The 25,174-nt window shown below is 38.8% G+C and overlaps 1 protein-coding gene across 7 annotated transcripts in view; it reads right to left on the bottom strand.

The window, feature by feature from the left end:
• Positions 1-25,174, bottom strand: part of PCNT (pericentrin) — a 61,441-nt gene that overhangs the window by 21,433 nt on the left and 14,834 nt on the right. For 6 of the 7 annotated variants that reach the window (XM_057389824.1, XM_057389825.1, XM_057389830.1 and 3 more), the window contains 21 exons: positions 23,718-23,776; positions 23,368-23,542; positions 22,630-22,766; positions 22,002-22,113; positions 19,120-19,384; positions 18,796-18,880; positions 18,024-18,240; positions 16,918-17,144; positions 15,523-15,989; positions 13,750-14,326; positions 12,921-13,154; positions 11,719-11,883; positions 9,917-10,063; positions 9,235-9,386; positions 8,143-8,357; positions 7,464-7,690; positions 6,069-6,231; positions 5,449-5,592; positions 1,163-1,392; positions 613-732; positions 78-98 (listed from right to left, as the gene is read on the bottom strand). In XM_057389824.1, the coding sequence (XP_057245807.1) occupies positions 78-98; positions 613-732; positions 1,163-1,392; positions 5,449-5,592; positions 6,069-6,231; positions 7,464-7,690; positions 8,143-8,357; positions 9,235-9,386; positions 9,917-10,063; positions 11,719-11,883; positions 12,921-13,154; positions 13,750-14,326; positions 15,523-15,989; positions 16,918-17,144; positions 18,024-18,240; positions 18,796-18,880; positions 19,120-19,384; positions 22,002-22,113; positions 22,630-22,766; positions 23,368-23,542; positions 23,718-23,776 (4,139 nt within the window). The remainder of the gene's footprint in view (positions 1-77; positions 99-612; positions 733-1,162; positions 1,393-5,448; positions 5,593-6,068; positions 6,232-7,463; positions 7,691-8,142; positions 8,358-9,234; positions 9,387-9,916; positions 10,064-11,718; positions 11,884-12,920; positions 13,155-13,749; positions 14,327-15,522; positions 15,990-16,917; positions 17,145-18,023; positions 18,241-18,795; positions 18,881-19,119; positions 19,385-22,001; positions 22,114-22,629; positions 22,767-23,367; positions 23,543-23,717; positions 23,777-25,174) is intronic. The other variant, XM_057389826.1, reaches the window with a different exon arrangement.

The raw sequence follows: 25,174 nt of genomic DNA, 5'->3' as shown, positions 1-25,174 counted from the left end.
AGGAAAAAAGCTAAAGCATATCTAGAAGAGATTGAAAGGAAAAGGAAAGTTAGAGACATTCATGCTATTTTCCATACCTGTAGAATCAATTCATAGTTCTGTATAATGTTCATTTATGTGAAAAAAACCAACCAACCAAAAGAAAAAAAAAAGCAACAGTTAATCTTTGAAACCAAGCATCAAACAAACGAACACATGTAAACAAGGACTCATTTGGAAACTTAAATACAGTAAGGCATGCAAACAAAGGATMTCTCTGTTACAATGGTTATAGGTAAGAAAAATAAACACATTTAGAACCCAGCAGTCCTTCGTCAGATGTGCTTTTTAGAGCAGACTGCCTGTAGCGTTGTCCTCCTTGGTTCATTTAAACCAGACTCAGACACTTCACTGTAAAGCACAYAGAACAGTTTTTACCAYCTCCATAACAAATAATATAAGWGTGYCCTCRTTGCCTAAATGGACTTCAACCAGCYGGGGAAAAAGCTGCTCTCTGGGCGACAGAGAGAAAATAAAAAGTCTCCCAAGAGCCAGACCCCCAAGAAGATACAAGTTTTGGTATTTAATTGTGATTAACAAACTCCTTTGGCCACCAAGTTTGATTTTACTCACCCTGTGCTCTCTGGACTGTCCTGCAGTCTGTGATTTTGCTGACAGTTTTAGCTGTTCTTCCAATTTCTGAATTTCCTGCTGAAAATCATCGCGTTCATGTTCCCTTTCTATGGCTTGTTCCTGTAAGCCCAGCCAGAGAGAATCAAAATATTTTTGAAGTCTTGAGTACAAAAAAATCTTGGGGTTTGTTTTTGTGGTGAAGAAACTGTTAGTTTAAAAAAGAATTAACTAATTATTAATAATTAATCAGGACTATCTTCTAGTAGTCCTGAAAGCATATCTACAGTTACAGGGAAATAAAAAAAGAAATCACCTTTTTGACTGCATCGTACATATAAACTACAATTATCAATTAATAAAARGAAACATTACCCTGCAATGCTACAAAAAAGGAATTAAAAATTTAACTTCTTTTTCTGAGACTTGGTATTCAAGTCTTAATTTCAATTTCAAACTGAAAATAGCCCATCTTAGGAACCACTTTCCAAGTCTCAAACCAAGATGAAAATTTATTACCTCCAAACCCATGGAAATGTGGTCTCTTACTTACATCCATGAACTGCCGCTGACTTTTAAGCTGTTTTTCAAGAACTTCAATTTGCTGTTTTAATTCTGCAACCTGCAGTAACTGTGTAGCCAGGTCCTGGTTACTGTGCAGCTGCTCTTCCAGTTCCACCTCCAAAACCTTCATCTGAGAGCGTAAATTGGAATGGTCCTTTTCTGCCTGACACTGAAGCTCCAGCTTCTCCTTTGACAAAAATTCTACTTCCTTAAGTAGACCTGAGTAAGAACAGAAAAATAACAAAAGCTGTCAGTGCAGGGCACAAAAGTCAAAAGTTTCAGATGAGATTAAATTTGGGTATTTGACACATTTGCCAAATTTGGCATTTGGACAGAGACACCCTACACTGCTCTACAGTCAATCCTTGCCACTCTTCTGTCCCAAATTCCCAGTTCCTCTAAACTCTCATGCTAAGATCCTTCTTAGACATCTAATATCCAGTCTTGAGCAGTTTCTCYATCACTCCTGCCTCGTGCCATGCTGGACACTGCTGCTGCCATGTCAGCACCCAGTCTATCTTTCCAGGGGCCACTGATGCCCAGCCTGACTCTGAAGCCAGCTGYTATGAAAAAGCAAAGTTACTGTATTTCTCTGAACCCGAGTGGGGATTAAAACCAGAGAAAAGTCATGCTTACAGAAAATCAGTCCAGTTCCAAGGTTACAAAGAAAACACCTGGGAAAAAAAAAGGGCACATATTTTCCCCATGCAGAATGGGAAAGAAACACCAAAAATCGGAAAGTGTACATAGCTCAAATTATTTAACTTAGCAAGAGTKAATTTATAGCTACAAACTGTATTTTCCATCAGTTGGATGCACTAAATACACTGTTTAGAAGACCAAAATTGAGACTCTACTGTGAGTATTCCTGGAGAAAAGCACATTCAATTTCATGAGAATGTAGTTAGTAACCCGAGGATGAGAAGAAACCTGTCTAGTTTGCAGCAAAGCAAGGTCCTGCAAGAGCTCATGACTGTGCTTTCCAAATGTTCCATTATTCACCTTAAATGCTTTTGGTCATATGTCAAAGGTAAGTCTGTGATCCAACAAGGACCTTAAGAAATCATTCAGCCCTTTCTCCAGGATGGACAATTCCCTTTTTGAAGTATGACCAACTCAGTGATTCCTGACCTAWCATCATTACAAGCTCCTCTTCCAAATCTTTGATACCACAGCCTACCTACATTTTTTCCTAGGTCTTCATTATCCACAGGTATTTAATGACATTTCTAGACCCTTGAAAATGAAGCAAAAAATCATGAAAATTTCCACGTTCATGCATAAAAGGAAAAGTGTGACAGGCTTGGAATGATGCAGCAACATTTACACTACACATTGGGGAAAATGTCACCACGGAGAGGATAATGGAAAAAGTACAGGATCTGTGAAATTTCTGGTTTTGGAAATCAAAAAAAGCTGGACAAAGAGAAACAAGGGAAGTTTGGGACAAAAATATGGACTCCATGAGCTCTCTAGCTCCACKGCAATCCTGTTGTGGATTACAGCTACATTCCAATTACATTTCACTCCAAGCACTAATTATAGCCTATGTTAATAACCACAGTACAATCACAGTGCCACACTCCCTACTTTTTCTTTTATTTTTAAATAAGCACAAGTTCATTGGGTTGTGGATATAACTCCAGATCTAGCAGAATGCATGAAGCAAAGACTCTCCCCTAATTTCTCTCCAAGCCCCCTTGGAACTCTATGGTTCTCTATGGAACTCTATATCATGTATCGTAAGTATCATGTGATACAATAGGAAAAAAACCACAGAAAAAAACCCCAACAATAGCCTGAATTCCATTAGGACATTCAATCCCAGCCATAGCTGCACAACAGAGAATATCTTCTGCCAAGAACTGGGTTTTGCCAAGCAAGAGATGGGAATAATGGGAATAAAATAGCACTCTAGTGTATTTGCCAATACATGGTGCAGAGAGGAGGGCAAGGTCAGATGTTACAGATATTTGGGCACCCAAAGGAAGCTCATGGATGTAAAACTAACCCTGAGAGAAAAGAACTGGCATCTGGGAAAACAAGAACAAGAATTTTTCCTGCTATAYGCTGAGAAACATGGCTGATGGCTTCTTTTTTAGCTTCCAGAGGAGCACTAGTGCTTTTTAAGGAACAAAATACTGATTTGGTAACACTGATCTACACAGTCACCTTCACCTTCTCAGACAGAAATGCAAGCTAATGGAAAAAAATATTGAGGCAAGCAGATTTTACCTGGAATCAGCAGTATTTTATAGAAAGCAGGTATCAAATTTTGGCAACCTCTAAGCACAATCTCTTGGACAAATTTTTAAATTTTTTTAGCACATGTTCCCCAAGCGTATAAATAGAATTTCAAGCAACACCAATAGATGATCAGCTCACAGATTTGTTCCTTTGTAGGGACAAATCTACTGTTTTATTAACTCTACTTCAAATCATGCAATTCCCCTTCAGAAAGGCCCCAGCACACTCCTCCCCACTCCCAAGATCATTAACAAATGCCAAGCTCCATTCCAAAAGAGTTTTAATTAGCAAGGCCATTCTACTCACATTAGTACTCCACATGAAAAACGGGAGGAGGCGTCAGCTTTTCGAGGAATAAGCCCATGTCAATCAACTCCAAACAATATGGTTTATATTTACCATATTTTCCACATACTACAAACAGTTCCAAACCTGAGGAAGAGTACTGCAGATGGCTGAGGTGGGGAAAAGGGGATGGGTTTCAGGACTCAGCCCTTGCAGCAAAAGCAACTGCTCAAGTTCTAAGGAGCTGCTGGCAAGAGCTGGGCTGCAGCTCCCAGGAGAATGTCAATCCCAAAATACACCRTAACCAATTTGGTTCTACATTCCCYYTCATTCAGAGGGCAGCAACAAATTTCAGGACAGTGAGGCGGCTACCAAAAATAGGTTAAATTAAAAATAGTGTTTGAGGGAGATCTGAATGGACAGAAGGAATAAAGTTACAGTAATGCCCAAGACAGCTCAGTGCAGCTTTTTAACTCTAACAGGAATTTACCTACATAACTTTCTATTCACCTGAGTGATTTGGATTACTCAGCTCACACTCTCTGGGGGAAAAGAAAAAGTCAAGAAATAAGAGACAGCAAATATGCATAGAAGAATCTATGAATATATATGTGTGTAYAAATTAATCTTAAAAACAATAGGAGAATTATATTTTGAGTAGACCACAAAACAATCATGAATTTATCAGAGCTAAATGCTAGCCACTCAGGAGTTAAGTATTCAGACTTTAGTTTAGGAGGAAAAAAAGAAAATTCCTCTTTCAATTTGGCATATACAAACTTGACTTCAGCACTAGACTTCCAAAGTCAGTGTATAACTCAATGGACCCTTCTTGCTTATTTTTTGTTTCCTCTTTTATTCCATTACTAGCCTTCCTTACCATTCTGCTTTACTTGTTTCTGACCTGCCAATCCGTTCAGTTACATTTCTCTAATCTCCTTTAGACTTCCTTCTTGTTCTTGCTGTACTTATTTTAGCTCACTGTTTTATGTCACCTCAAATCTTTTTATTTTTTCCCATCTCCTTTAACTTAATTCACTCATTTTGACAGCCCACTTTATATCACTAGAAGCTCACWGCCAGCTTGCAACCCACTCCATCCCCTCAAAAAAAATGAAGCTGGTAAACACAATGACAATGGCATAATGCACTTTAAGCCTGATGACAACAAAACACATTTTTCCCTTCAAATATTCATTCTGAATTGAGTATTCCTAATTTTGCACCACAGAAATTTGGGGTTTTTTTTGGCCAAGATACTTATAAACCAAGTAACCTGTTTGGTTTAATTATGAAGTACTATTCCTCACTGTTAAAATAAAGTTATCAATTCATTCACTCAGCATTACAGCAACACAGCAAGGAAAAAATCCACACTTGTCATTACAAACCTGGACCTTCTTTTTGTGCTACATTAGCAACAGGTGTTCCTAAAAATCAAAACACAGACACGTGTACAAGACAAGAATAGGGCATTGTGATCCATTCCACCTTCTAAATGACTAAAAATTTGTGTGGAATACATATGAATGCCTACCTTTAGGCATTTAAACTTCATTGTGACACAAAGCCATGTCTGTAGAGCCTTCTGCTTTTACAAGAAGTCCCTCTTACCCGAGTACCAGTCTGAGCTGCCCACTAGGTCATCAAGCCAAACTCTCACCCCTGATAGAAGGACACTGCAATGTGTCCTGATGGAGATAACTTKATTTTGCACCCAGGAGTGCTGCATCCTCTCCTCACCAAGAATTGCTTGCTCCTGGGTTAGCTCCTGGAAGCGCTCCCTCATGYTCTCCAGCTCCACAACAAGACGACGCTCAGATTCCTCTTTCAGGTTCAAGGCCTCTTCTAACGCAGCCTTTTCTGCAACGTAGCCTTCAATAATGCCTAGAAGCAAGTCAGAAWGCAAATAAAGCCACAGACAAATTCATCTATTGGGAAGAAGCAGCTTGAAAATACAGGTAATTTTGCCAGGTGTTTTTGCCAAACAATGGAAGGTGATGTAAAAAGGAAGAAGTAAAAATGATTTAAGTTTATACTGCAGCTAGGCTTTTGAACTACTGTAAGGAATAAAATATAATACTTAATGCTTTCTAAGATTATTAAGATTTTATGAGGCTGAYACATCACAAATTATATCCAAATGTGGATCATTAAGCTTTGATGGCCTGGGATGAGCTTAAAACACATCCTCTGCTGAGGGCTGAGGTCTGAAGAAATAGAATCTCCAGAAAGTAAGATCAAATGTTAGCTTTAGAGCCCAAGAAAACCCAAGGACACAGAAAGCACATCACAGGTATTGGGAGGAACAAGCTCTAAGTAAATGACACTGCAGCCTGACTCCATGAATTTGCTTTTTTTACCCTCAGCCTTGTGAAGCTCCAGTGCCAGCTGGTTCTTGGCCTCACTCTCCTCACTGAGACACTCCATCAGCTCCTGGTGCTGACTCACCACCTGCGCCGTCTCCCGATTGCGGCGGCTGAACTCYTCCTCAAACTGCGCATGGTTCTCATGCATCTTCTCCAGCTACAAGAGAATCATTTCCCCAGCATCACACCTCCGATGCACATGAACTATAATAATACTGCAGACATTTCAATAAAAATCCTATCCATTTTTTTAAYAATATTGATGCATTAAGGTCTGAGATTTGATGTCTCATTTTAGTACTAAGCTGACTTTGCCCAAAAGCTCTGGACCCTTTGGTGAATCCCTGTAGTTGCATACCAGTATTYTGGACACTCTTGCTTAGGAACATGAGTTTCTTCACTGTGCATAAAAAGAAATATCTCCCTATTGGCTAAACTGCTCAGCTTGACACCGCCTGAGTCACTTGAAATTCAAAGCATCCTTACACTTAAATTATTCCAGAGATTCACTCAGGTCTAATAGACAGTGAAGTCCATTCACCATCAGGTTTCCAAGGTACACCACCAGTGAGCAAAGTATGCTAGATCACAGCTGATAAGAGTCACCTAGAACCTAGATCTGCCAGGGCTTGGGCAAGTGCCTTAACCACAAGTTAGCTATGTCTTAGTGGAACCATCATCACTACCTAAAAGTAACTGTTTATGCACCTCATCCTAGGATTGATTTTTTAAGATGGTGAATACACATTTCACACAAACACGTATCTCTGGGTTTCACAAAATACCTGATGAGCAGGTGAATTTCAGACATGTTCTTTCCCTTTATGTTTTCAATTAGGGACTTCCTTACTCAACAAACTAATTATTGTTGCACTAAATTCAAATGTATACAGTGCTTGTACATCTACCCCAGATTTACAGTTTAGACAAGGCAAAATTCAGTATGGAAATACTCAAGTTTTTTGATGATACTAAGTGCATCTCATTTTGTCACAATAAATGCAGCATATAAATACAAGGATATTTGTTTGCTGCTAYCTACATATTCCCTAAGCATTTTGACACTGGACTGAGTTTTCCTGAACCCACTTATCAAGGTTGAAGAAGTATCAAAGTGAAGTGTGATAAAATCACCTCAAAAAAATTCCTGTCTCCTAAAGTTACCAAATGAATTTAAAATCCTAGTTTAAATCTACTGAAGGTGACCAACTTATTGCCTTCCCACAAGATCTGTTAAAAGGTTAAATACACAGACTTAAAACTGATTGCACATTTTCAGTGAACACAAATTCATGGAACCTTTAAAGACCAGCTAGTTCCAAACCCCTGCCACAARMAGGGACACCTTCCACTAGACCAGGTTGCTCTGTACAGATTAAAAAGCTTTACTTGTTTAGTTGACTCTGTAACCAGTTCCAGAAGTCTCTCCACTGCAGTGCGCAAACGATGACAAATTTTCAGTATTGTGTCTTCACTTTCACACGCCAATTCTGGTTTTGCAAAAACACTTTCACACAAGTATTGGCTCAACTCTGACACGTCGTCAGTCCCTGGAGACAGCTGGTTGTGTTCTGTGAGAGTTTCATCAAGCAGCTCCTCTACTGAAAGCAAGGAAGCTATTGAAAAACACAGAAAAGCCACAGCTAGTCACAATCCAGTTATCCAGATAACTGACATCAGACAGTAACATGGCCCTGGATATGTACTACAAGGTGAAAACATGGATACATTAACAACGCAGCACTGAAAAATCATAAGGGCTTCTCATAAGGTGTGGGAATATTGTGCTATACATCAGGACCTGGAAGTGTGCTTTCACCAAGTTCATATTTTCTGCCCTTTAATCTATTCAGGCTTTTCCAATAATATTTTAGTAGTTGCACTATTAAAAGAATTAAACTGAGAGAACACTGGTAGACACTATCTGAAGTGTGGACCAACTTTGAAAGACACAAACACTGCAAAAAGAGATACTCCCTTTCTGATCTTCACCAACACAAAAGGAAATGAAAAAGCAGTTTTCAAGAATTTGAGTTGACTACATCCAGGTTTGCTGATTTGTACTCACTTTTTCCTAGGTGATGGCTTTCTTTGGCTTTAAAATASTGCATGAATCTAATTTCTTCCATAATACTCTGAGTTTCTTTAGAATCTCCAGAAGCCAGACTGTCATCAAGGCAAAGACCAACCTTGCTACAGATAAGGTCCTCAATAGCAATTGTGGCCTTCACCACTTCCATAAATAATTTCAAAACATGCTGGTAAGATHCACGCAGTTTTTCCCTAGAACAAAACCATATTAAACACTTGAAAAATTGCATGCATTTCATTTGAAAGACACCTTGAACCTACTGCAAATCAGAAAGTCTAAAATGGGTATCTGCCATGGTTGTAGAATTATCAGTGAATATCATTCAGATGACTCACAACAACCAGGTCATTTTTAAAGAGCTGGCACAGTAAAACACCTTTGTCCTCTCCACMGGTAGATCACACTGCCATCACAAGCACCTCAACTTTCCACACCTGTGAAGCACCAGCAAGGAGAATACATCTACTACTATAGTATCARTGACATCAAAATAACCACAGGTGCTCTGCCAGAGCTGACAACAAAAGCTCTTTTTCTATTTATGAAAATATTTTAGTTTTAAGATTAACACTTAAGTTTCTTAAGCCAGTTTCTTAAAGATGAGAGAGGGAATTCTAGAAGCTTATTCAGCATGACAGCTCCTCTAATGCACACATCCTCATGACATGWCAAACCAATCCACTGAAACAAACYAAATTGCACTGAAAGCCTCKTGGTCACAGAACCCTCTCTCCACTTTTCAGACTTTTTCAAGATTAGAGACAGTGGAAACCCCAAAACATCAAAGTCTTTATCAGACTGAAAAAGCACAAGAAAAAAACCCCAACTTCCTCTTCATGTCAGAATAGGTTGATAATTTAAAAACAATGAAAATAATTTGCAAATAGAAGTAATATATCATTATTCTACACTGTAATTTTGAGCTGGCTTAGTTTTGCCCAGTTATTCATTTCTTTATGAGAAATGAGAAAACAAAAAAAACAAACAAAAAAACCCCCAAAAATAAAAAAACCAACCAACCAAAAACCTCCCAAGCACTAAGCATTACGTAACCAAATATGAACAAACCTTTCCTCCTTGGATTGCTCAATATCAGACCTCAACAAGGCTACTAAATTCCCTCCTTCTTGGTTTTCCCTGTCCCGCCGCTGAACGAGTGTCTCCAGCTCAGAGTTGGTTTCCTCTATTTCATGTTTTAAAGACTCCACTTTCTTTTCCAGCTGTGGAAATAGAGCAACAACACAAAAAAGTCAACAATTTTGCCTCTATTTTGTTTCATAAAACTTCACCTGAAAACAAGTTTCTGGAAAAATTACTTATCTCCTCCTTTTATTTATTTGTTCAGATGATACCTATACCTGATTAAAATGTATGATTACATACAAATATAAATAGGTATTTGTATGTATATCCCCACCCCACCTTCAGATTTTGCTGCCAAACAAAAGAGTGACAGTTTGCTAGAAACTCTCTCGTAAGTAAGGCAAATAAGTCAAAATATCTATTTGGGAGAAAACTGCAAGGAAAGAAAAGAATTTTCAACCCTCATCAAGTCCTACAGGAAGAGCTGGAAACAGTAATGCATTCCCAGTCAGAAAATTCTTTGTGCTACTCTGTTTCCCCCTAGCCTAAAATGTCACAAGAATTATACCTGCAGGCCCTCTATAGACACACTGAGACAGAGAGTCATGTGCTAAAATACAACCCCAAAAGCACATTTAAAATCAGGTTTAAAGTATTTTCTSCACACCTGGATAATTATTGCTGCCYTTTCTTGCAGCTGGGCTGATAACATTTCTTGTTCCTTTTGGTGAGCAGMCTGTGCCTTCTCCCGCTCCTGAATCAACATCTTCTCCTTGTCATGTAGTGATGCCTTTTTTTCAGCTTCAAATTCATCCTGAATAAATCACATATACTCAGATTTACTGAGAGAATAAAAAGGCCCAAAACACCACCACCTTCCTGAAAAACCTCAAACATCCCCTTTATTTTCTCTGTATTCTATAAAAGTACACACTTTGCCTTTCAGAATAAACAGTAACTTACACATGAATACCTTCAAACAACAAAATTACGCTGGAACTGTGATCAAAATCAAAAACAGTGTGGCCAGCAGAACAAGGGCAGTGACTGCCCCTCTGTACTCCGAACTGATGAGGCACAAATTTATCTGTGAACACCATAACACTCTAAGGTGATGGCCACCTATTTTTTACATTGGCAAGTCTAGAAAACAGGTTTTTTCCCCAGGGCAAGAAATAAAGATTCCCGAGCTGCTCTGGATCCTTTGCAGAAGGCTGAGCCAGTCTTTGCCCCATGCTCTAGCAGCTAGGAAGGTTAAAATGAACAGATACATTGGGGTAGGATGACTTTCCTTGACCTATAATATGGCATTTGTGGAAAGATCTGAAACAGCCTGCTTGTTCTTCTCAGAAGCACTTAGAGATTATATCAGARCAATTCTGAATACCTCAAGTTTGCTAAGTGATGCAGAGGGAGGAAACCAAGGGAACATGTCAGCATGAAGACAACTGCATAATCAGCAGAGGAGTGGGAAGGGAAAGGCTTGYTGTAAAAACCTGTATCAGCCCACAATATAGCTCAGTCTGACACYGCAGAGATCCAGCCAGTCTCTTCTGTGACAAAACACCCCTCATCAAGTTCATGAGGCAAAAAAAAATTGGAATCCATAGACATCTGTACCAGCAGGAGACTGAGCCCCAGCAAAATTTTAACAAAAAGTATAGTTTCTGGTATCCCAAATTCTATTTAAGGCAGCATAGGAGAAAAAAAAAGCAGGGATCAGTTTTGGAGTTTCTACATAATACTCAGTTCAGTCCCAGCTTCTGTGGGCTGAAGGCCAGGGTTCAGCTGAGGACAGCAGTGCCAAATATACCTGCAGCAGCTTTTCAGGATATACTTGTGTCCTCTGTTTCAAAAGACAGCTGCATCAGACACAGAGAGGTCAAATAGTGCTCACGACTACACAGAGGGCCAGAGGCAGGAAACATCTCAAAAAATCATTATGTTTATCACAGTGAATCAWTGAAGCAGAGAATAAGAACAACAGTAACAACAAAATATCTCACAGACAGAGCTCACTGCCATTAYACACTTGGTAAAAGCTTAGGTGACACTGAATTTATTTCTGCCACATACACACAGTGCAGCAGACGTGGAATGACAGGCCAAGGGCACAGTCTCTGCAGACACCAAGAAAAGCTCTCAAATGACAAACTGAACATGTACACAGGAATGCTACTTAGAGTGAACATATTCCACTGATTTTTTCGGTTTTGGCTGAAAGACACCTCTTTATATCCACTTCAGGACATTAAGACAGCCCTGTGGTAAAGACAACTGCTCACAGAACAGTTTTTTTGCTTTATTTCCAGTGCAGATTTTCTAGTTCTAACATTGTGAAGCATAGAAGAGATCTCAYTCAAGACTACCATTTAGAAGCTGAAGAACAAAAATCTTATACCAGTTGCTCTTTTTCAGTGAAACACACTCCCAGTGCATAGCCAGAAGTGAATTTTCACCAGAGCCTACCTTCAGCTGTGCAATCTGCTGTTCCAGCAGCACCTCTGACTGACACTTCAACAGCTCAATCTCCTCCTGGAACTGAAGCTGCTGCTTCAATTTTACCTCCTCAAATTGAGCCAGAAGAGCTGTTCTCACAGATTCTACTTCAGAGGCTGATGCAGAAGCATACAGCTGCARACAAGGAAGGAATATAAAATATTTTAGCCACAGTGTTAGAAGTAGGGAAAAAAGAAACTAGACTAAACCCAGGAAGCTCAACCAAATTTTTAAAAGTACATTCACAATCCTCAAGGTCATACARGGCTGCTGTCTATCCTCATGCTGAGTACAGAAGAAAGCAGGTTGATAAAAATAGATAAGAAGCAACCAGGCATTAGGTATCAACTATCTCCTGTACTCACGAGCCCATCAAGTCAGACTAGAAGTGTTCCCAYGTTATTCTTTTCAACAGACACTTCCCTAAGAGAAATTCAAAGAAATAAGGAGGAAAGCAGGGGAGAGAAACAAAGGGACAGCATGTTTTGTTAAGATGTGATTTTCCTTATTCAAATGGCAGCAAACATTACACATCTCTATTTAATGCAATTATCCTAAGATATAACAGAGAAAAGTTTGAGATTTTTGTTCATTTAGGGCTTTTTTTCTCTACTATTCTCTCTAAGAAGAGTCACTGTAGTCATCAGAATAAACATAAATCTTGTTTCTAAGACGATGGACTCCAAGACTGAATAACCATTAAAACATCCCAGAAAACAAATGAAACTTCCTCCCTGAGCCAATTTATTCTTTAAACATTGATTTAAGAGTTATTTGGAACACTATTTAGTAAGTGAAAAAGCAAAAGCTAGTAATATTTTAACTTAACATGTCTTCTGTCGTTGTAGCTGGATAAAGCTATAATAATATTTTAACTTAAGATGTCTTCTGTGGTTGTAGCTGGATAAAGCTATAATAATATTTTAACTTAACATGTCTTCTGTGGTTATAGCTGGATAGTTTTGTTTGTGACTCTTCCTACCATATGAATGTAATACATAACACAGCTGCTTGCATCTCCACAGAAGTCAGATTGTATCTTCTTATTATTGGCACTATTAAAAAAAATTCAAAAAGCATCTAGATAGATAGCCTTATTTCTAAGCTTGATAAAACTGAATTTATGATAAAACATAGATTATTTTGGGTTTAGGTATTRGCAGCATTCTGACCTCATGCTCATGTTCATGCTGTGCTTTTAGTTTCCCCAGTTCTTCTTCCAACTCTCTGGAGTACTCTTCTTTATGTTTCCTAAGTTCTGCCTCATGAAGATCCTGAAGCTCTTGGAGTGCTTTCCTATGCTTTTCCTCCATCTGCAACACTTCCTCACGTAATAGATCTAGAGCCAGACGTTTTTCTTCTTCCAGCAGCTGCCTTTGATTTCGAAGAGCTGTGTTCAAATCATCCTGGGTAAGCATTMATTTAAAAAAGGGAGGGAAAATAAGTAAGTACAATTATCTTTGCAATCCAAATCAAAGCTCTTTAAGTAAACAGATACAATCTTGATTGCTCATGAACGATGAGCACACATACAGATTCATACTCTCTATACCATTTAAATGTTTTTTTTTTTTCTTATCTAGTAGAAGTTTTGTAAATCCTTACTTATTATGAAGGATTTTTAGATTCCYAGAGATGTGGCTTGACCTCCAGAATTGCACTGACTTTGTTCTAATTACTTTCTGAAGAATTACACAATAGCTCTACCAGGAAGAGAAGCTCTGGGCCCCAAAATAGAGACCCTCCAATCTTAATTATGTTAAAAGATTCACCTCATTTGTACTTTTTCCACGCACTGAGATAAAAAGCTCATCAAACTGAGCATTTTGGGCAGGAAGCAGCAGCTGGAGTTTCCTATTTCAGCTCACGATACAGCTACACACAATGGGTATGGCTGGCACAAAGGTTGTGAAAATATCCCCCGAGAACAAAGGAAAAGGTGATCCCACACAAAGCACCATGAAATTTCACCTCCTACACCAGATTTTCTTTCTGACTCACCTTATGAGCTTCTTCTGCTTCAAGARCCATGGTTTTAAGCTTTTCCATGTGAACAGTAGCTAGCTCAATTTTCAAATTATTTTGGGAAAGCTGAAGTTCTTCTGCATGCTTCAATTTCAGCATCTCAATCTCCTGAAGCAGTTGTGCCTGATGCATTTTATCCTGCTCTTGGAGCTGTTCCCTGTGCTGCAGCTGTAGCTTCTSCAGGGCCTGACTGTGTTCATCTCTTATAGTCTGAATTTCAGATAGGTAGGAAGAYTCCAAGGAATCCAGATTTGATAAGTGTTTAACCTCCAGCTCATCAATTTGGGCCTGATGCTTTGTCTGTAGTTCAGCAACACAATTTTCAAGCTGAGTCTGCTGTTTACTTTCCAGTGTGGATTTAAGTGCCTCAATTTCAGCTTGATGTTTTGCCTGAAAATCAGCTCTCAGAGACAAAATCTGTTGCTTATGCTTCTCCTGTAACTGCTGACTTTGGAGTTCCAGCTCATCCACATGTTTCTTTTTCAGCTCTTGGAGAAGGATCTCTTGCTCAGTTGTGAATTTCTGAGTCATAGCTTTGTGTTCCTCCATAAACCTGTATTATTTCCAAGAAAATTTAAGTATTTTTGTCAAAAAGTCACTGTTTTTTAATAATTGAATTAATAAATAAAAACCCAAGGAAAATAAATAGACCTCAATTCACCTCCATGAGTTCTTACCTCATGTTTCAAATACAGAACTAAATTCAAAGCAAGCCACAATGATGATTTCATAGCCACATAACTGAAGGGGTCTGCAATGTCACCTGGAAGTGTTTGGTTATTACTAGAAACCAGCACCCCTATTAACTTACAAATACAGAGGAGCAAGTACTGCCATGACAGCATCTCATGATGTATACACTGCTACATCACAAACGTGCTGTCTGCAAATAAATGAACTGTCAAAACAAACACCTCTAAAAAACATCTGTAAAGACAGACATAAAACCACTGGGGAAGTGCATGTGGGACACTTGGGGGCTCCTTCAAGCTCTGTTCTCTGAGTTCTGCTTCAAGCTTGATGCAGAAGATGCAGTATCTGAAGTGCTGCCATTTTACTGCAGTCAGTAACTACAGTATTTTTGCATGCAGACACCAATAACTAAAAAAAGCTACCTGAAGGTTAAGGTGCAGCTTTCAGTGTTTTCTTACTATTTACTTAGCCAGTCTTGTTCTGTGAGCATGTGTTTAGGGAGGCAAGAAGGGACAAATCTGAAGCAATGCATGCAAATACCAACATGTGCTTGCTTACTTCCCTTAATTCACTTGAAACAACAGGCGTAGGAAGGGAAGAAAAACAGAAGTTCCAGGCACCTAACCAGAACTCAAGAATACCAAAAGGGGCCTCATCAACCTCAGCATTCAATGGTTAGCACAAGCTTCATTCACCAGGAAAAGCTTGCTTACATTCATTCCAATTGTTTAAAAACATTTAGAGAATTTTACCACTTATGTCTCCTGTCACACATTTCTTTGAAGGCTGCTATAGGATTTCCAGCTGTGTTGTAACCTTAACAGGCAGAACTTGACTACATTTTATTTGCTAGGCTAGATGAAATGCCTTTACATGAAGCAGAATTCAACTGCAGACCATAATAGACAGCAATGCAGTCTATTATGTCCTTGGGAAGAGCAAATTTTACATATGTAAGTCAGACAGTGCCATCAAGTGACCATCCTGCACTMTCACTCATTAAGTTTAAAATAAGAAAAAGCAACTTTAATGAGCAAAYTCCTAAGGGAAACTTACTTGTTTTGTGCTTCCAGGAGTTTCAGTGCACATTCTTCCTGCAGGCAGAGTGTGGCTTTTTCAATTTCTTTTGCCATGAGGGCTTTGGCTGCCTCCAGGTCAGCTTCGTATTGCTGCTGAGCTTGCTGCATGGCATGGCCACCTGCAACACTGTCCTCCAGCTGCTGCAAACTGTTTTGCTGCTCCTTCACTAGCTTCTCCAGCTCCAGAATTCTGGCAGCTTGATGATCTTGAAGTTGAATCATTTCAGCTTCACGGAGTTCAAATTCTTTTTGTAAGTTCTGCTTTTCAGATTCTGCTCTGGTTTGCAGTTCTATCTGCAAGAGTGATAACTTCTCTTCTGCTAGGATTCTCTGGGCCTCATTTTCACATTGCCATTTCTTCTCTTTTTCTTTGTACATAGTCTCTATTTTCTGGACTTCTTCTTTTAATTCATTTTTGTGATCCTCAGCCATTTYATGTTTTACCTGTGAAGACAATTATTTAAAAGAAAAAAGAATAAACCATTGAAACCAAACTGAAGTGAATGAAGTGAACACTCTCAGGCATTTAAGGTCTCGGAAAGATTAAATTCTTGTAGTGAAGGAACCCTTCCTAGTGAAAGTAAGGCTGAAATGACAATTTATAAATTGACATGCATTAAATTCAATGCACTATTAAGAATTAATTGRGGTTATGAAGATAAGATTAAGGTAATTCTAGAATTAACATAATACTCTACGGTGATTTCTCTTGAGGCCACTTATCTTCTTTTCAAGATTTCAACTTATACAGCTACAGGCAAGAATAAAAATCCCTTTTAAACTTCTTCTGTGTTCCAATGGTATTTTATGTGTAGTGTCCAAGTTCATGACAAGGGCAGTGCTCTTGGACACAGCATGAAAACTACATAAAAAGCACACAGCACAAAAACAGAAACTAARGCAGCAAATGATTGCTCAGTGACAGAAGGCAAAAAAACTTCTCTGGCTTTTTCCATCAGGTTCTAAGCCTGGAAAAGGATACACATAACCATAGTTCTTTAAAAAGGGAGGGAAGAAGGACTTGATAAATATGAGAATTAGAGGGGTGAAGCTCTTAGGCACTCAAATATACAAGTTAAGCAATGAATTAACATCCAGTCTAAGTTCATGCTCAGATGAAGCAGCTGATTTAACAGGTAAGAACAATGGCACCAGGTATGATTCTCTMAACTCTAGGACTTTAAGGTACAAGAGTTACACCAAAACAGACATATTCCAACATTTCTGTCTATCCAGGCAAGCTCCAAAGCTGAAGCTACTGTCCCTAAACCAGGGACTTTTAAAGGCAAGTGCTGCCTCTAGCTCCCTTGGCCTTCCCACTAGACTGAAGCTTACCCAAYTCTACACAAAACAGCTCTGTAGTACAAATTACCTTTTCCATTTCTTCTTTCAGATGCTTTTCATTCTGCTCAGAAAAATCTTTTTGTTTCATATTCTCTTCCTTTAAGTGCTTTATTTCCTCTGAGAGCTCTGCAATGCGCTGTTTCTCCGAGTTGCAGATTGAGAGCTTGGCTTTGTACTCTTCCTCCAGCACAGCCACCTCCATCTCAACCTGACGTGCTGCATCTTGAGCACTCTGAAGACGTAGTTTGGTGATTTCTGGAAAGAAAATAATTTTAAAACAACTCCAAGCCAAACAATAAAATGACATTCTGGAATTTATTTTAACAGCTCCTATTACTGGAAATGAAGCTGGAAGTTGTCAGCTGTGCAYTTTATCAGTAGCCTTGCTAACTACAGGACAAGGAGAATCCCTTAGGCTGGACGATTTTGTACTCTGTTTTATCACCACCGTGGGAATTTGCCAGTATCAACACACACACACAATAGTCAAAACCTGTGGCAGGACCTCCCCTCCTTATCTGCAACAGCCAGAGGAGCAGGCTTTTTTCTGGGCAATGTAATGGCAGATTTATGGAAGTTTCATCTCCGCTTCTGCACATACTATTTACATATGGCATTTCTCTAAAAGTCAGATAGGACAAATCTCTAAACATTCTTATTTAAATAGTTTTGATATTCCATCTAGTATTAAAAATAAATAATGGAAGATAAGAAATATAAGTGCAAATTTAAACAACTCTACTAATCCTTTTAACCAACATAAAGTGGAATACAATTATAACTATGTGTTTTAAATTAGCTAACTAAGTTATGTATTGTTAGTCCAAATGTTTGCATGATAGTGCCCTTCTAGGCATCAAAAATGGAAACCTAATCGACTCCTTTTAGAAACTTCTCCACAATTCTAGTAGTTTTTACTACCAAATAAACAACTTCAGGTCACCACATCTTTGGAAGCACAATTCAACACGTCCATAAGTTCTTGATGGAAGGGATTCACAAGTGTTAAATGTTCCCTAAAGCTTAGGTTAAATTAGTAAACTGAAAACTTCTTCAGATAAGCCTGTTTAAAGAAAAATACAAGCCACACGAGCAGCTTACTATTTTCCTTCCCAGTCTGTCAGACCATCCTACCTTTAGAATGTTCTTCGGAAAGTCGGGCACAGAGCTGCTCAAGTTCTAAACAATGCTTTCTTTTCATAGCCTCAATTTCTGCTACATATTTATCTGACAAATCCATCTTCATTTTCACCAGATCATCTTTATACTGAAGTGCAAGGGAGGATCTTAAGGAATCCAGTTCATGCCTGTGTTGTTCTTTCAGTTGCAGCTGCAAACAGGCAAGTTCTTCCTACAGAAAAAAAAGGGTTAAGAAGAAAAAAAGGGTTAGCTTCTAAGAAACCATGATGAGAACCTTTAAATGAGTAAAAGGAAAATTTCTTTTCCAAACTCTTAGTGAACTTGAAACAAGTTGAGCAAAGATGTTGAGATCTTCAATTACAGCAAGGTGTATGAAAAAAGGGACATAAATGAGAGGGGCCAAATTAGCATCTTGGCTTGAAGAGAACAGACAACAAGCAAAGGCACAAATACTACCAGAAGTATAGAAAAGAGAAACACCATGAATTCTGCACTTGTGTAGAAGAGCTGATAAGCTAACTCAGCAGAGGATAACCCAAACAGCACATAAAATTACAGAGCACTGTTTCAGCTCTTCTGCTGAACAGCTTCTCTGAGGCTGAGAACAATTTAAAGTTGGTAACTTACAACATGCTTGCCAAAAATAATTAAGCCCTRCTAAACATCTGAAATGAATTTACTCTTTGCAAGAGCTAGGAATCAGACATCATTTTTCATATGGGTCATGTAAARAACAGTTGAACTTCTAATATATCAAAAATCCTACCTGATGCTGCTCAAGCTGTTGATTCAGCTGCCCAAGTGCAACACTTCCCTCTTTCTCAGCAGTCTCTTCAGACACTGTGACAGAACTGAGAAAAAAAAGGGTTTTAAAGTTCAAGATTGGGACATGTCATGAAATTAAGTTAAATGAACTTGATGACTTATGGTGTAGTACTGAAAGCAGGCAAAGAGCACCTATAACAACTGCTCAGGACTGGACCATCAACTAATGCTCAATCCCAGTATCTTGAAATGCTAACATCATCTTCTGTGTTAAAGAAAAATAAAACAGAAGCATGCTGTCAAAAAATGAAAAAGAACAGATCACCTGATGTCTCCTGCTTGATCTTGACTCATTTCCAACTCTGACAATGAATAGTCCTTAAGTTCTTGCAGTCTCTGATGCAACAAAGTCAATTCTTCTTTGTAGTTTTCTTCAGCAACAATTAGTTTGTTTTCAAAATAAAGCCTCAGTTGTTCCAATTCAGCTTCATGCTCCCTGTTTCTCTGCTGACGCTGCTGTTCAAACTCCTGTTTYAAACACTCTATTTCTTTTACCTGTGATGCTCGAGCCAGGAGCTGCTCTTTTAGCTCTGGAATGGAGGCAAAAACAACACAAGCATTAAGAATATGTATCTTTAGGCTAAGTCGTTCTGGGATGATTAGATTTAGTTGCTGAGTGTCACTGGTTTTGGAATGGAATTGCCCAGTTAATACTTCCACTAAAAACACCATGAGACACTTCGTTCTCAATGGGAGGCACAAAAGGCAGGGATCACAGCTGAGACAAGAATCATTTACTGGAAATAGCAATGAKGTACTTCTGAAAGACAAAAATTCCTTTCTCTGAAATCATTCTATTTTACACTGCATTCAGAGAAACCATCTTCATGCTGAGAATCAAGAATCACCAACACACTGTTAAGCTCTCCTCATTTCCTTGCAGGACAAGGCTGGTAACATGCAGAGTCCTGCACTGTTGCTTAATCTTCGCACTTGCTTGTTGTTGTAGCAGCCAGAAGCCATAAATTATTCAAGAACATTTAATTTGCTCCAGGCAAAACTATCCAAACAAAACTAATTTGAGCATAWACCATGCAGAAAACCAAAAATCACAACAAAGAAAATAAATTCTGGATTACCTCAGTGACAATTTACTACCCATTGTGTGCTCAGAGGGGGAACTCACCAGATTAAAAGAATCAACCAATAAAACAGGAATGCAGCAGAAAGCAGCCACCAAGGCTGGTTCAGCAAGCTGCCCTCCTTCCAAAGAATGAGAATAATGGCCAGCATTGCAGCCTTTTTAGTAGCCCTCTGAGAGCTTTCTTTCCCACCTGCTGTACTAAAGCAGCAGTAATGTTTTGGGAAGCTAAAAGGTTGGAAAAAAGGGAAAAAAATCTCAAGAGAGATAAATTTTCCCAACACCTCAACTTTCCAAATAGTTCAAATTAGYTGAATCCCCACAGAATCAACTGGAGAGGGAAATACCTTTCAAGAAGGACCTTGGAGAAGTTATTTGAAAAGAAATTACTTGCTTGGGGAAAAGCAGTTGCTTATTTACACAACAAGAGAAACTTAAGAAACCTTGTTGGAAACAGAAGATACCTTCCAGGAGCAACACAACTGATCGTCTTAATGTGATTTTGTGTAGCAAACCAGAAAATGCACTTCATGGCATGATAAAATTCTCACAATSAACATGCRAACAGAAAGAAAAAGAGAAGAAATAARTGTWCAAGGCCAGGTTGGATGGGGCTTGGACAGTGGAAGGTGTCTCTGYCCATGGCAGGGGRTTGRAACGAGATGATCTTTAAGGTCCCTTCCAACCCAATACTCCATGATTCCATTATTCTGTRAACTAAGTCCATGGTTCAAGCCTCCATCCAAAGGGAGAAGCTGCCAGGCACAGGGACCAGAGAAATCAAATGACAAGAAGGGACAAGYAACACCTTCAGTGAGAGAGGCAAGGGTAGTCCAATCTGAGACAGGTAGGCTTTGCCTAACCAGCAAAATCTACTGTCACAAAATTAACCAAAAAAAGTGTTTAACAATTTGGAACTGACATGTCATTCTTACACCAAAGCAGCAATCCCATCCAGCTGCAATGATTTGAATCCTACCATCAACCSAATGCATGGTCAAATCATCACTCAAACAAAGAATAGCAGAGTAAACCAAAACACTCTTAAGATCTCACACACCCAAAGAGATCCTCACCTGGACCATGGGCCTGCAYTCTGGTCTCACCATCTTCAAGTAAGATGAAGAAACAGAAAGAGTCCAAAGAAGGGGAATGTGAGTGAGTTAGAAACATAGAAAGACATGTGAAAGGTTAAAGATWAGGGCTACAGAGAAGAATTCCAGCAAATACTACAAAGTGCTACATGCTCTAATTCTGTAATATCAAAACAAAAAGATGAAACAGTCAAGGTAAAGTCTGCCAAGACAGAAAAAWATATTCATTTAGTGCATGACCAAACCAAACAAATCCTCACAAAACCCTAATAATACTTCAAAAGCTAGCTTCAGTTCTATTATTCAAAAAACCTGAAACAGTATTTCAAGTATATTACATGTGCCTTCTGTTCCACCTACCCCAAAAGAAGTCAAGAACCTCACATTACAGCCTCAACAAAAGAAGAACACTGGCAGAGGCATGGTCCCTAGTCACTTTTTTTTTTTTCCCAGGAGTTCTTTAAAGTACCATACATGTCTGTGGACACACATCTAAGACATCTTCCATTTTATTTCAAAAATGTATGTAATCTCCAACCACTACACTGCAAAACTGGCTAGTTCATTTTATACAACTGGGTCTTGAAACAGAAATATAAACAGGAGCATGTTATTGCACTGACCAGCATTTTCTCCAGTTTTTAATTACAYTATACTTAATTTGACATTTCAGTGTAAGACCTTTGGTTTTCACTAAAGATTTTTATAGTATGCAGGGAGGGAGTGGGAAGGGAAAGGAAAAGCACAGGAGTAAGCTTTTCCTCACAGTCATACTGTGCTTTTTGACAGTGCAGGACCTGTCATCCAACACTGACTCACCTCAGTCTAGAAACAAATCATTGGGTTAGAACCCTTTGACACKGTGGCCTTCCTGTGTGTTTCTGGTACACAGTTTCAAGTATTTTGTGCCAATAATGTGCACCTCTGTGTGAAGAAGAGGCAGAAAATAAAATGTGTCAGTTTTGGACMTACCACTTAGCTCTTGGCGATTTGCTCGAGTACTGTCCAGCTGAGACCAAAGCTGCTTGATTTCCTCTTGGGACTGAGCCTTGAGGTGTTCATGCTCGACCTGAAGCTGGTCCAGCTACAGAAAACATGTTAAAAACAAAAAAATCCCACCACAACTTGTAAAACAATTTTGTTCTCAGGGTTTATTTTACATATAACAGATAATTCTGTCAGAAATAGAAGGAAACAATGACAGCTCCTGACAGTATCAGAGACACTGTGTAGCAGTTGTCTCTTAACTATTACACCCTCTCCTCTGAGAGGGAAGAATTTGTTCCTGATGCCATAATAACCTTCACTGGCAAAAAAATAAAGCATTAGCCAGATAAAACCAAAATGTTTGAACCAGAAAATTAAGACTATAAATACAGAAGATGAGATGGCACCAAATGGMACATAGGAAACTGCATTCCAAAGGTTTTGAACACCTATGGAAACTCCCAGAGTATTTACCTGCTTCATGAGATGCATTTTGCTCTTCCAATAACATCCCTAAATACAAACAGGCCACCCAAATTATATGTACATGGTCTAGTTTTTATTACATAAAGAGTAATCAACTACTCTAAACAACTGAAGAAACATAATTYACCTCCTTCTGAAGATCCTGTTCTTTTTCTTGGCTTTTCATCTTTATCTCTTCTAGGAGTTGGTTATGTTCAGCCTGCAGCTGTTCTTGTAATTCTGTGATGGCCAACTGGTGTTGCCTCTCCAATTCTAYACATTTCACTAAAATTAAAAATGAGTTCTGTTACTCAATCATCCTKGTTAATGAATAACCTGTACAACTTCTCTGCAACAAAAAGAGAAATGCTGCTAGCTTGAACATTAGCTTTCAGGGAATCACAGAAATGCTTGAGTAGTAAAGTACTTGAAAGTCAAACACCTCCATACAGTGCTTCCTAGTTCTTTGCATCCCACACTGTTAGCCAAGAGACAATCAGTTTGTGGAACWTTTGTTCAATTAAGCCTTGACTATTCACAATCCAAATGCAATTTTTTTGTTAGAAGACGCTTCTATTAATATTAATCACAACTTYCAGTAACTCAGCAACTGTCAAAACTGGTTTTCATCTGGAAGCAAAAACAGCACCTCCCTTTAATATTTGCCTCACATCTCACACTCTGTAGAAGTCAAAATGCAACAATGTTATCCAGGTTTTAAATGATTTTTCATTTACAMCCTGTTGTCTACAGTCTCATGCCATCGTCCCAGTTTTTAAATAAGGCTAYGCAAATACATTTTGTATTTGCTTTCATACATGTTGTAAAACCCCTTAGCTGTGTCATTGTTCAATAAAACAGCTGCCTCGAAGACCACAGCACTTACTTTCAGATTGTGCATTCTTAACAGAAAGAAGGCCCAGCTCTGCTTTGACTTTTTCCAAATCCATTTCCAGAGATTTCCGYAGTGCAATCATCTCAGTCTGATGGTTTTCAGACAGCTGTTCACATATGCTTTTTAAACGTGTATCAGAATCTAATTCCCAGTCTCTTTTGAGGGTCTAAGAGAGTAAGACATGCATTATATTAAAGCAAACACATCTGGTAAATTAATGATTTTTTTTCTCCATTTATTTGTCCTTTACAATAAATGTGTAGCAGATTTGGGACTTGTACCAGCTCTTGCTTTCTGAAAGGASCTTTATTTTTTTCTTGTATGAAGAACAGAATTTGTACCTCTAATGCCTGGATATGTGTCTCTTCCATTTCCAATTCTATTTTCTTTCTCTGGTCAACTGTGAAATAAAATACTTATTAATAAATTTACATAAAATATTATGAAATTAGAAACAGAAATAAGGATTAGATTACAATTTCCAACAAACTCAGGACTTAAATGGGCAGGCATAGAGCAGGGTAAGGTGCTGGGGTCTATCCACACCAGCTGTTATGATATATCCCACTAGTTTGCTTTTATTTTAGAAAACAAGCTTTCTAGAGGCTGCAGCTGCAAAGACAATTGAGAAGGTAAAGTTCATTTTAACTAGTAAAGTATGCTTAACTCTACTGAGAACACTATACTAAAAAGAAAAATAATCCTTAAGATATAAATTCAAATAACAATTGATGTAATTTTAGCATTTCACTGCACACCATTGTGAGCACCACATCATCTCCAGAAAGACAGGAGTAGCAGGCAGCAGCAGCAAGTAGCAAACTTCAAATTTCTTCTACAAATGCCTAGGTAACAAGACTGCAAGCCAGATACCACTATCTGCTCAGTTATCASTGACACTAATAGCACCTTCCTTTCCAGCTCCTCCCTCAATTGATTCCAGCTTCTTGTCGGGCTCCTTTTTTGGTTTGCAGGAACTCTGCAAACCGTATCAGCCACCTTTCCACATCATCAAAGCACTGTTGCCATGGCTTATTTCTAATATTTATAATTTATAATATGCAACCACAATTTCAAGTCTTTCCATGGGAAATGAAAACCTGGAGATGAAATCATATTAAGTTACACTGGCAAAACACACCTTAACACCATTGATATTAAGAACTGCATCCAGACCTCCTCCTCCTCCCAAGTCCCACTGCACTATCACTTCACTGCATTACTGGTGTTAACAAATAATTTCTTACTTTTAGGTCAAAAAGAAACATCATTAGCAAATGTTCTCTTCCCYTTAGGGAAGGACAACTAAAATAATGGTTTCTAAACCTTATTTCAGAGCTCAGAGGGGTATGATGAGCAATGCAGAGGTTAGGTGGAGGCCTGCAGCTAGSAGTGYTCCCCATRGATCCATCTGAATACACAGAAAAAYSTCTTTACTGTGAGGTTGGCAGAGCCCTGTAACAGGCTACCCAGAGAGGCTTTTTTCTCTGGAGACATTCAAAACATGCCTGGACACAATCCTGTCCRATTTTCTCTGGATGAACCTGCTCTAGCAGGGGCTTGACTATCTCCAGAGAGCCCTTCCACCCCAACCAGCCTGTGATTGTGTAAACCTCTTCAGTGCTGCAGGATTCACCTTTCTCCAAAAAYTSCTYAAGCTCTGCCACACTCATCAAAAGTGGTCTGACCTGGAAAAAAACGAATTTCCCAAATAATGGCAAGAGTACCATCAGCAGGCCTTCAGCACGATAAAGTGCAACTTTCCTCAGGCTCATGCCACAGTACATTCTTATGTGAA

Source organism: Malurus melanocephalus, unplaced genomic scaffold (assembly GCF_030028575.1).
Source record: "Malurus melanocephalus ecotype Western Australia unplaced genomic scaffold, MMel_1.1 scaffold_20, whole genome shotgun sequence".
Lineage (NCBI taxonomy): Eukaryota > Metazoa > Chordata > Aves > Passeriformes > Maluridae > Malurus > Malurus melanocephalus.
Note: the sequence above shows the minus strand (reverse complement) of the source record. Positions and strands in the feature narration are given on the sequence as shown.